The 13,168-nt window shown below is 37.9% G+C and overlaps 1 protein-coding gene across 5 annotated transcripts in view; it reads left to right on the top strand.

The window, feature by feature from the left end:
- Positions 1 to 13,168, top strand: part of FAAH2 (fatty acid amide hydrolase 2) — a 273,619-nt gene that overhangs the window by 23,806 nt on the left and 236,645 nt on the right. For all 5 annotated transcript variants that reach the window (XM_030934085.1, XM_030934083.1, XM_030934084.1 and 2 more), the window contains exon 3: positions 10,396 to 10,532. In XM_030934085.1, the coding sequence (XP_030789945.1) occupies positions 10,396 to 10,532 (137 nt within the window). The remainder of the gene's footprint in view (positions 1 to 10,395; positions 10,533 to 13,168) is intronic.

Raw genomic sequence — 13,168 nt, 5'->3', positions numbered from 1 at the left:
AGGGCACCCAAATGGCCTTACTGTCCTGATAACAGTGTTGTTATTTTACTAGAAATTTAAAACATTGGCATTAAGATGAAAAATATGTGTACAGCACCTAGTATAGAACCTGACATTAATCCCTCAGTGTTAGCTCTTTTATTGTTATGGTTTTTATTACAACATGAGCTCAATAAATAGAGCTGTCCTTATGATTATACACAGTTTTATTGCATTGTTATCCATTTGCTTGGCACTAAAACTGAGTGTCAAGGCAGTTCAATAATTGAAATCACACAACTATGAAATAGTAGGAGGATATGTGAACTTTAATTATGCTGGCTTCTAGCTTTGTCTTTCTTTGGCTTCCGGCTTTGTGTCTGTGATAGACTGATGAGAAAATATTCACTGCTTTTTTATCTCCTTCCCAAACCTGTTCTTCCATCCAGTCACACAAGCAAGATACCCCTAGACTCTACCTTCTTCTTTCCTTTCCCAAATCTATCTTCTAACTCTAATTAGTCAACAAATTTTACTGGCTCTTCTTCTTTATTTATCATCATGTCAAACTTGTTTTGCTTCATATCCTATCCTAATCATACAGAACTACTCTATTTCTCCTAATCCATTTATGCTCTCTATCATCTGCATAACTTTGCACATGTTATTACTTTTGCCTGGAACACTTTCTCTTTCCCCACCTCTCCTTTATTTGGCTTAGTTAATTTTTTTAGGACTCAGTCCTGTTCTCAATTTTATATTATCTAATCATCTCAGTCTCTGTGAGATTTCTACTCTGAGGTCCCAGAGCACATTGTGCTCATGTCACTTTTGCATCATGCAGGGCCCAGAAACCACACTATTTTAACAAAGAATATAATATAGGGAATTGGTAGAATAGATGTTTAAGGACTGAAAAAACAAACAAAAAAAGTAACACTGAAGTAACACCGAGATGATGACTGCAGGAAACAGTAAAGTGAGGAAACACCCTAGGTATGAGGGAACAAAGGGAAGAAATTGGGATTATCATAATCTAGGCCCTCAAAGGAAATGCCTGCAGAGCTGGGACCAAAGCATCCGTGAAAAGGGTGTTACCTGGCTGCTGCTTCTACCTCAGAAACTTTAAAAAGGGACCTCATATTCAGAGCTGTAGTTCAGAATTCTGAGAAGCAGCTGCCAGCTGACTGGTGCCGGTATTTCTGAGGGAGTGTGATGAGACTGATTCTAGAGTGTGGGAATAAATAGGAAACTGGAATCAACTACTGTGGCTTGGATGAAAGGCTATTGTTGAAACGATGGTGTCAGGTACAGCAAGCAAACTGGAAGAAACAAACCCCTTCAACTCTTCTTTCCTCCTAGTCTTTATCTAGCACTCATATTTGAAGGATCCAAGAGGGCACAAATTATCAAAGGAAAGTTTAGTTTTTTGAGTCCCATCATAAAGTGGCATATAGAATACTTGTTTGAGGGTTGAGAGATAATAGTATAAAAACCGGTTCAACATTGCATAGTCATTGTGGTCTTGATTGTCTCACCCACCAGATTGTGAGTTCCTCAGTGGTATGGACCTTGTCTTTTTCATCTTATTGTCTTCAGTGTCTAGAACATGAACTGATATTTAGCATTTCTTCAGTAAGTAATGATTTAATATACCTGTGTTTAGACAATGTTTGTTTTGGAGGTCCTGAATGCAGTTTCGTCTTATGCTCCGCAACCTGTTGGCTTCTTATATCTTCCTGGATTATAATTTATTGTTCACTGTTTTTCTTACTTGCCTGGAAAAGTACAAATTTGTTACTACTTTTAGACTTTGCTCCCTGGAGCATCTATTGTCATGCATTTAATGCAATAGATATATTCTTCCCAATCTTTGAATGACATAGAAAATGGTCAAGGCAAACTTTCTGGGAGCCCTAGAGTCCATAGATGTCAAGACACAAAATACACACTTACAGAATCACATAGACCTGGGACACAGTTCTTCCTCTGTTAGTTATTGTATGAACTTAGGCATGTTTTTAGTCTCTCTGAATCTTTGTTTTATTCTTTCTAAAGGGGAAAATAATATGGACCCTCAAAATTTATAGTTTTACTAATTTGGATGCTTGAAAACACTTTTATTCATTTGTCCCACAAATGGTTATTGAATGCTTACTATATGCCTGGTAGTGTGCTAGGTGTTGAAGATATAAAGATAAACACAACAGTCCCTGACTTCTTTCGTCTCCCAGTCTGGTGGTTGAAGCATGCGAATAACCATTATTTACAGCACAGTGGAATTAGTGCTCTGATAGGGGAAGAAAAGAGTACTGTGGGAGCATGGAGAAGGTTACTGATCCAAGACTGGAGAGGTGTCAGAAAAGGCTTTCTGGAGAAAGTGATATAATGTGTTGCTTTCCACTGAAAAGCTATCCAAGGGGTAGAATCCTCCTTGGATTTCACTCCCCTACCACTGGCTGTACTCGAATCACTGAGCAAGTGCAGAATTTCAAGATATATAGAATTTTTTAAAACCCTCTCAGACATCAGTAAGTCTTTCACTCAACCCACATTGGCCAACCTATGTATCATCTGGCGTCACAGCCACCCTTAGGCCTCATCCTCTGTTTGTCTCCATAGAAGCAAGGGTAAGGATTTTTGGCTGAGGTGCCTTGTTTCAGCTTGGCTGAAACTATGGGGATTTCCTTGGTCTCAGGAGTCCAGTGCTGCCTTGTGGCACTGAGGCCACGTATAAGGGTATCCAATTTCCTTTATGCCTTTATCAACCTTCCCTTGGAAGTTCTCTGCTTGTGCTGATTGTGTGTGGCTGAAGTTTGGGCAACGCTAACGAAGGGGATTTCAAGTCCTTAGGAAAGTGTACATAGTTAAGGCACTACCTTTTCTCCATCCTTGGAAAGAACAGGACTGGGGAGCCTGACTGCCCTGCCCCTCCTGGTTGGGAAACTCCTGTGAGGCAAGTGTTGCAGGACCCCTGTCTTACATTAACAAATATTGTGCCAGTAAATGGTGCTGATAACATCAGTATTGGTAGGACTTGTTGAAGAAATAGCTGCTGCAGTTCTTCTCATTTTTTTTTCCGATATAGAGACTTGTTATTTTTTTCTGATATAGAGACCATTTCCTAAATTTCATCTTGCCACTTCCCTAAGCTCTGCAGTTTGGGTGACATGGCTTTGGCTTAATCTTCTGTAATTCTAATCCTTTGATTTTCCTGACAGGAATTTTGTTGACTGTCAGGAGAACCGGATGATATTAGTAATGATGATAGTGATAGCCGCCATTTACTGAGTGGCTCTTCTGTGCTAGGTACTGTGTGTATGCATTATCACATTTAAATAACAAAGCATGTAGATGCTATTGTTACCACCATTTTATAGCTGGAGAAACAGTTTAGTAAGTTGTCACTTGCAAGGTTATATAACCACCTCAGATCAGTCTTTCTCCAAAGCCTGGGATTTGACCATTCTGTTACACTGCTTTTTGGACAGCCAGGTTATTTGCATTTGTAAGAGACCAGATTGCAACATTCTCAGATTAATACTTTGCTGTGCCTAATTCACTACCAAAACTGTCTCATTTTTTTTTAACATAAGTAAGCTTCTAAAAAATGTAGTCAATACTTATTTTTCTGAATCCTTACCTCTTATTTACACCTACACTCACTGAAATCTAGCTTGTGTTCCTACCACTCAATTAAAAATAACCTGCTGGCTGGGGGCAGTGGCTCACGCCTGTAATTCCAGCACTTTGGGAGGCTGAGGGGGGCAGATTACTTGAGGTCAGGAGTTCAAGACCAGCTTGGCCAACGTGGTGAAACCCCATCTCTACTAAAAATACAAAAATTAGCCAGGTATGGTGGCACATGCCTGTAATCCCAGCTACTCAGGAGGCCAAGGTAGGAGAATTGCTTGAGCCCGGGAGGCGGAGGTTGCAGTGAGCCGAGATCGTGCCACTGCACTCCAGCCTGGCCGACAGAGAAAGATTCTCTCTGAAAAACAAAACAAAACAAAACCAACCAACCAACCAAACAGACAAACAAAATAGCCTGCTAACTCTATCAGTTTGGGTTGTTTCTACTGCAAATAACAGAAAACCCAATTCAAAATGACTGAAATCAATAGGGAAGATATACTATTGCACAAACCAGTAAGTCTTTTGGTAGGTTAGCTCTAGAATTGATTGACTCAGCAGCTGAAAAATGTCATCATTAACCTGTTTTCAGTCTTTTGCCTTGGACTCCTAGTTTGTCAGCCTCATTAGACTAGATCTTCTCATTGCCATAAGATGGATGCTATGCCTTATGTCTCAAGAGTCAAAATTGTGACCAGATACCACTGGCAAACCAATTATTGGCAAGGTGAATAACATCAGTGTGATAGCACTAAACAAATAAGAAATCACACACTTAAGGTTAGAGATTGGGCCTATTTCCTGTAAGGCATATGGCAGTAAAATAAAGAAAGTTTCCTGAAAAATTGAAGGTATGTTTATAAAGGGAAAAAGTGAATTTTGGATAGGCAGCCAACAATGTCTGCAACTCTTGACAATATGACTTTAGGTGAGTCCTTAACCTCTCTTTATCTCAGTTTCCTCATAACCATAATGAAGCAGTTGTTATGTACCTAATGATATTATTGTGAGGATGGAGCAACTTAATGAATTTAAACACAATGATTGGCACATAAAACGGACTTGGTATTTGTACATGTTGCTCTTATTGTCAAAATGATAATTGCCCTGTTCTTGAAGTCATTGCTACCTTTTGCTTCTAGACAGTGCTCTTCTATTATTTTATTATTTAACTCTTACACATCTAAATACATTTTATTCTTCCTTAAGGTATGATTCTGTAATTGTGTGTGTGTGTGTGTGTGTTTGTGTGTGTATAATAGTTCATGTATATAGTTATAAATATTCCTAGCCTTGGTCTTCTATGACTTCAAATATCATTTGAACACCGATAATTCCTGGAACTTTGTCTGCAGCCCAGACCTTTCCTCTAAGCTCAATTCCTATATATGTGTATCTACCTACTTGACACCTCTACCAGGAAGTCCCATGGGCACCAAAAGTCAAAATAATTAAAATCAAACTCATGAAATGACATTACCATCTACCATAAGCCAGAAAAACTGGAAAAAAAATTCCTTCATCCCCCCACATTGTAATCTTCTAATATTTTATATGAGTTCTATCTTCTAAATATCTCTCTCAAGATCTCATCTCTAAATAACTCTACTATTCTCTATCTCAACAGATGTCTCTTTAGTCCCAATCACCATCATCTTTGCCTACTGCAGTAATCTTTATGTTTCTAGTTTTGCCCTCCCTTCCCCACACTTTTTATTTTGCAAAAGCCAAAGGATATCTGTAAATCACTGAAGAGATTATGCCCCTTTCCTGCTTTAAACATTTCAATACCCAGTCTCCTTAGAACGCCACGTAAGGGCCCTTTGTAATCTGGCACACCTTAGTTTTTCAGCTTTATCTTGTGCCATTCTCCCACATGTAACTTCCTTTTTACTCCACTTGGGTATTTTTGCTATTCATCTGAAGGGTCCCTTCTAGTTCAGTCTAACTTTTTGAGTTATTTTCACCTCCTAATCACAGACTTTCTCCTTCAGCTGCTACCCCATCTGATATCTATCTCTCTGAGTACTCTTTTCCTCAGACAGGTTGCAGACAGGGACACTGTGTCTCAAGGTTTTCTTTCCTGACATTTCCTAAACACAAGGTTACAGGCCCTTTTGTCTTGGATGAGGCTCACATCCAGAGAAGCTTTCAGTAACTAGCAGTCTTAGGCATGTGAGTGTTTTGCTGAGGTTCCAAGTTTGTACCTATTGGAAATATTGGTCTTAGGTTCCCAATTCCTTCTGAATTGGCAACTGAAAGCTTTTTTATTTCTGGAAAGTGGGTAACCTCAACCTCACACCCTTCTGCTGCTTTTTGTGCAGCCAAGGTGTGAGGGATGGGATATAAGCAAAGCAAAAAGTGTCCTTTTCCCCAGGTAGACAGTATGTACCTGCAAGGCCCCCAGAATGTGTAACATGTAGAGCTGGCCTTTGCTCTACAAATGGTAATGACACTACCTTGTAACTAGCTATAGACACACAGAAATGTTTATAGTTTCTAAATGGCTGTGCTTACAATGATTCTTTTCATTGCTATAGAATTGTACTTTTACTGGCTTATGGGTGTAAAAAGGTAGTAGTGTGGCCAATAATCATAAAGATCCTCACAATTTTACAAATTATGAAACATTTGAGCAGCTAGATCCTGGGAAGTTCAGGGACTGATGTAACTCTGGACTCTCAAAAGTGGGAGATTTGTGGGCCTTCATTTTAGAGCCCTGCCATTAATGTGTTCTAACCAACCCTAGTCCTTCTTTCTTTTAGTTGAATCTCTAGGGAAAGAGATAATTTTATTTGTTTCACTTGGCTCAGGTGTCCAATATACCGAGACTAGCAGCATCTTGTGTGTATATGCATATATACACACACTCATATTATATATATATACACACACACACAGAGTATATATATATACTACATATATACTATATATATGTACTATATATGTGTGTGTATATATATATATATATAGCCTTTGTTCTCTGAGTACTGCTGGCCCACCAATAGAGATATATGCATGACAGCTAAGTTTTTATGACAGCAGAGTTTTTACCCCTATTGGTGGGGCAGTAGTACTCAGACAACAAAGGCTATACAAATAGTAGTATCAGTGATAGTTAGCCGTTGCATGCTTACAGTGCTCCAGGTACTGTTGTAGCGCTTTACAAATGCAATAACTAATTGAATAATATCAGCAATTTTATGAGGTAATTATGTTTAGCTCCATTATACAGATGAGGAAACTGAAATACAGAAAGGTTAAGTAACTTTCCAAAGAAGACACAGTAAATAGTGGAGCTGAGATACAAGACTATGCATTCTCTCTCTAGATTAATATTGTTCAACAGAGATAAATTATGAGGCAAATATGCAATTTTACATATTCTAGCAGCTGTATTTTAAAAAGTGAAAAGAAACAGGTGGAATTCATTTCAATAATACATATTATTTAACTAAATATGTCAAAATACTTTAAACATATTGCATTAGCCACATTTTAAAAATATAATTTCAACTTTTATTTATTTATTTATTTTTGTTGAGATGGAATCTCACTCTGTCGCCCAGGCTGGAGTGCAGTGGCCGGATCTCAGCTCACTGCAAGCTCCGCCTCCCGGGTTTACGCCATTCTCCTGCCTCAGCCTCCCAAGTAGCTGGGACTACAGGAGCCTGCCACCTCGCCCGGCTAGTTTTTGTATTTTTTTTTAGTAGAGACGGGGTTTCACTGTGTTAGCTAGGATGGTCTCGATCTCCTGACCTCGTGATCCGCCCGTCTCGGCCTCCCAAAGTGCTGGGATTACAGGCTTGAGCCACCGTGCCCGGCCTTCAACTTTTATTTTAAATTCAAGGGGCACATGTGCAGGTTTGTTATATGAATCTATTGTGTGATACTGAGGTTTGGGATACAAATGATACCATCACCCAGATAGTGAGCATAGTATCCAACAGTTTTTCGAAACTTTCCTTCGCTCACACCCTTCCCCATCTATTAGTCCCCAGTGTCTATTGTTGCTATCTTTATGGTCATGAGTAGCCAGTATTTAGCTCCCACTGAGAAATGAGAACAATGTGATATTTGGTTTTTGTTCCTGTGTTAATTAGCTTAGGATAATGACCTCTGGGTGCATCCATGTTGCTGCAAAGGACATGATTTCATTCCTTCTATGGCTGTGTAGTATTCTGTGATGCATATACACCAAATTTTCTTTATCCAGTCCACCATTGATGGGCATCTAGATTTATTCCATGTCTTTGCTATGGTGATAGCATAGTGATGAACATACAAATGCATGTGTCTTTTTGGTAAAACTATTTATTTTCTTTTGGGTATATACCCAGTAAGGGGATTGCTGGGTCAAATGGTAATTCTGTTTTATTTGAGAAATCTTCAAACTGTTTTCCACTATGGCTGAACTAATTTACATTCCCATCAGCATTCTCTTTTCTCTGCAGCTTCACCACTATCTGTTGTTTGTTTACTTTTTAATCATAGCCATTCTGACTGGTGTGAGGGGATATCTAATTGTGGTTTTTATTTGTATTTCTCTGATGATTAGTGATGATGAGCATTTTTTTATATATTTCTTGGCTGCTTGTCTATCTTCTTTGGAGAAGTGTCTGTTCATGTCTTTTGCCCACTTTTAAATGGGGTTATTTGTTTTTTGCTTGTTTAATTGTTTAAGTTCCTTATAGATTCTGGATCTTAGATCTCTGTTGGATGCATAGTTTATAAATACTTTCTCCCATTCTGTGGGTTGTTTATGACATCACATGAGTGTCAGGATTAACTGACTGTACAATATTTAAAGTATTGTCCAATACCTGACATATATCATTAATTGTTAAATATCATTATCATCATTATGCTGGCATGCTCTATAACTCCTGTCTCCTCCATTTCTAGCATATTGTCATATACACATAACAGTAAAAAATCCTCCTTTTTAGGAACTTCCAACAGTTCTTTATATTCATTTTCCCAATGCATCCTCGCTATTGTCCTCAATTTACAATTGAAGCAACTAAAATCCAGTGAAATAAAAGAGCTTGCATAGTTCACAAAACTAGGAAATGAGAGTTCCTTAATTTTTATTCATCTTAAAAGCATAGACATTATCATATTCTTTTTTTTAATACTTTGTATATTTTTTGAAGTAATCAATAAACATAATTACTATTTCCAGTGAGCCCAAAGATATTTTATTAAAGTTATTTTAAGTCACATGAAAGGTTATGTAGAGGATTTTAAATTTCATTTTCAAGAATTAATATTTGAGATACTGAGAAATTACACAGGAATTGCATACTTTAGTGATTGTATTACCACATAGATTAAAACTGTGTTCTTTTGGACATATTGACTTATTGTATTTCATTCTGGAAATTGCTGTAATTATGTCCATTATAGAACATTTGCAAAAAACAACAAAAAATTACCTATAATCATAGCACCAAAAGAGTAGTTATTCACTGTTAATGTTTTGCCTACAATTTTCACATGATTGAGGTTATAATAAGAATATACTGCTATAACCTTCTCTTTTCACTTACATTAAATGACATTACATCATAGAAATTTCCAAAGGGCAGTAAAACTGTTAGGAAACATCACTTTATTTTATTTTATTTTACTTTAAGTACTGGGGTACACGTGCAGGATGTGCAGGTTTGTTAAAAAGGTATACTTTTACCATAGTGGTTTTCTGCACCTATCAATCCATCACCTAATTGTTAAGTCCAGCATGCATTAGCTATTTTTTCTGATGCTCTTTTCACCCCTGAGAGGCCCCAGTGTGAGTTGTTTTCCTCCCTGTGTCCATGTGTCCTCATTTCTCAGCTCCCACTTATGAGTGAGAACATACAGTGTTTGGTTTTGTATTCCTGCATTAGTTTGCTGAGGATAATGGCTTCCAGCTCCATCCATGTCCCTGCAAAGAATATGATCTCATTTCTTTTTATGGCTGCATAGCATTCCATGGTGTAGATGTACCACATATTCTTTATCCAGTCTATCATTTATGGGAATTTGGGTTGATTCCATGTCTTTACTATTGTGAATAGTTGTGCAATGAACATATATGTGCATGTATCTTTATAATAGAATGACTTATATTCCTTTGGGTATATACCCAATAATGGGATTGCTGGATCAAATGGAATTTCTGGGTCTAGGTCTTTGAAGAATTGTCACACTGTCTTTCACAATGGTTGAACTAATTTACATTCTCACCAACAGTATAAAAGTGTTCCTTTACCTCTGTAGCCTTGGCAGCATCTGTTGTTTCTTGATTTTTAATAATTGCCATTCTGACTGGTGCGAGATGGTATCTCATTTGGGTTTTTATTTGAATTTCTCTAATGATCAGTGATGTTGAGCTTTTTTTCATGATTGTTGGCTGCATAAATGACTTCTTTTGAGAAGTGTCTGTTTATGGCCTTTACGCAACACCACTTTATTGGCCATACAGTTGTCTTTTGTAGATATCTATAATTATTTATTTGGAGACAAGGATATTTTATGTGTTTTTCTAATATAAATAATAATGCAATGACCAGCTTTCTGTATGGATAATTCTTACTAGGTTGGATTACTGTTCTTATGATGGATTCCTAAAAGGAGAATCACTGGCTCAAATGGTCAACTTTATAAGGCTCTTGACAAGTACATTAACTTTAATATGTTGATTACATATTAACATGTTGATATGGGTATTCTTTTAATAAAGTTGGTCGGATGACTTGTTTATGTAGTTAAAGTTTGCATTGTTTTATTTCTTCTTAGGTTTGAGGAAGCAATGAAGGAGGCTCATGCTGTAGATCAAAAGCTTGCAGAGAAGCAGGAAGATGAAGCCACCCTGGAAAATAAATGGCCCTTCCTTGGGGTTCCTTTGACAGTCAAGGAAGCTTTCCAGCTACAAGGTACTATTCTTTTATTTTTGGCTACATGAGTTTAATTCACAAGTTGCTACATTTTCTAAACATATAAACTAAAAAGGATGTTATAAAAGTGAAGGACTAATTCATGCTGCTTCCTCAGTTTTGAAATGAGAGGAAATATTCAGCAAGTTCCATTGGGAAAAATGATAATGGTCATCCTCTGTTAGCTCTGTATGGCATATGGGGGCACTATGCTCAGTATCCATTAATCCTCACAGCAAACTTATAAGAATAGTATTATTGATCTCATTTTTCAGATAAGAAAATTGAGGCTCATGACCCTAAAGTAGTTTGGCTAAAGCCAAACTTGGATTCTGATAAAGACCTGTGCTTTCTGTGTCATACAGTTCTTATTTTGTAACTTCCTGCTAGCCTCAAAAGTAAATGAAAATCCCAAATATTTGGAAAGTAAACGATGTATTTTTTTTTTTTTTTATACTTTAAGTTCTAGGGTACATGTGCATAACGAGCAGGTTTGTTACATATGTATACTTATGCCATGTTGGTGTGCTGCACCCATCAACTCGTCAGCACCCATCAATTCATCATTTATATCATGTATAACTCCCCAATGCAATCCCTCCCTCCTCCCCCCTCCCCCCTCCCCATGATAGGCCACAGTGCGTGATGTTCCCCTTCCCGAGTCCAAGTGATCTCATTGTTCAGTTCCCACCTATGAGTGAGAACATGCGGTGTTTGGTTTTCTGTTCTTGTGATAGTTTGCTAAGAATGATGATTTCCAGCTGCATCCATGTCCCTACAAAGGACGCAAACTCATCCTTTTTTATGGCTGCATAGTATTCCATGGTGTATATGTGCCACATTTTCTTAATCCAGTCTGTCACTGATGGACATTTGGGTTGATTCCAAGTCTTTGCTATTGTGAATAGTGCCGCAATAAACATACGTGTGCATGTGTCTTTGTAGTAGAATAATTTATAATCCTTTGGGTATATACCCAGTAGTGGGATGGCTGGGTCATATGGTACATCTAGTTCTAGATCCTTGAGGAATTGCCATACTGTTTTCCATAATGGTTGAACTAGTTTACAATCCCACCAAGAGTGTAAAAGTGTTCCTATTTCTCCACATCCTCTCCAACACCTGTTGTTTCCTGACTTCTTAATGATTGCCATTCTAACTGGTGTGAGATGGTATCTCATTGTGGTTTTGATTTGCATTTCTCTGATGGCGAGTGATGATGAGCATTTTTTCATGTGTCTGTTGGCTGTATGAATATCTTCTTTTGAGAAATGTCTGTTCATATCCTTTCCCCACTTTTTGATGGGGTTGTTTGTTTTTTTCTCGTATATTTGTTTGAGTTCTTTGTAGATTCTGGATATTAGCCCTTTATCAGATGAGTAGGTTGCAAAAATTTTCTCCCATTCTGTAGGTTGCCTGTTCACTCTGATGGTAGTTTCTTTTGCTGTGCAAAAGCTCTTTAGTTTAATTAGATCCCATTTGTCAATTTTTGCTTTTGCTGCCGTTGCTTTTGGTGTTTTAGACATGAAGTCCTTGCCCATGCCTATGTCCTGAATGGTACTACCTAGATTTTCTTCTAGGGTTTTGATGGTATTAGGTCTAACATTTAAGTCTCTAATCCATCTTGAATTAATCTTCGTATAAGGGGTAAGGAAAGGATCCAGTTTCAGCTTTCTACTTATGGCTAGCCAATTTTCCCAGCACCATTTATTAAATAGGGAATCCTTTCCCCATTTCTTGTTTCTCTCAGGTTTGTCAAAGATCAGATGGCTGTAGATGTGCGGTATTATTTCGGAGGACTCTGTTCTGTTCCATTGGTCTATAGCTCTGTTTTGGTACCAGTACCATGCTGTTTTGGTTACTGTAGCCTTGTAGTATAGTTTGAAGTCAGGTAGCGTGACGCCTCTAGCTTTGTCCTTTTGACTTAGGATTGTCTTGGCAATGCGGGCTCTTTTTTGGTTCCATATGAACTTTAAAGCAGTTTTTTCCAATTCTGTGAAGAAACTCATTGGTAGCTTGATGGGGATGGCATTGAATCTATAAATAACCTTGGGCAGTATGGCCATTTTCACGATATTGAGTCTTCCTATCCATGAGCATGGTATGTTCTTCCATTTGTTTGTGTCCTCTTTGATTTCACTGAGCAGTGGTTTGTAGTTCTCCTTGAAGAGGTCCTTTACATCCCTTGTAAGCTGGATTCCTAGGTATTTGATTCTCTTTGAAGCAATTGTGAATGGAAGTTCATTCCTGATTTGGCTCTCTGCTTGTCTGTTACTGGTGTGTAAGAATGCTTGTGATTTTTGCACATTAATTTTGTATCCTGAGACTTTGCTGAAGTTGCTTATCAGCTTAAGGAGATTTTGGGCTGAGACGATGGGGTTTTCTAAATATACAATCATGTCATCTGCAAACAGGGACAATTTGACTTCTTCTTTTCCTAACTGGATACCCTTGATTTCTTTCTCTTGCCTGATTGCCCTAGCCAGAACTTCCAACACTATGTTGAATAGGAGTGGTGAGAGAGGGCATCCCTGTCTTGTGCCAGTTTTCAAGGATATCCAGGAATTGAACTCATCTCTGCACCAAGCGGACCTAATAGACATCTATAGAACTCTCCACCCCAAATCAACAGAATA

This window comes from Rhinopithecus roxellana, chromosome 7, assembly GCF_007565055.1.
Source record: "Rhinopithecus roxellana isolate Shanxi Qingling chromosome 7, ASM756505v1, whole genome shotgun sequence".
NCBI lineage: Eukaryota > Metazoa > Chordata > Mammalia > Primates > Cercopithecidae > Rhinopithecus > Rhinopithecus roxellana.
Note: the sequence above shows the minus strand (reverse complement) of the source record. Positions and strands in the feature narration are given on the sequence as shown.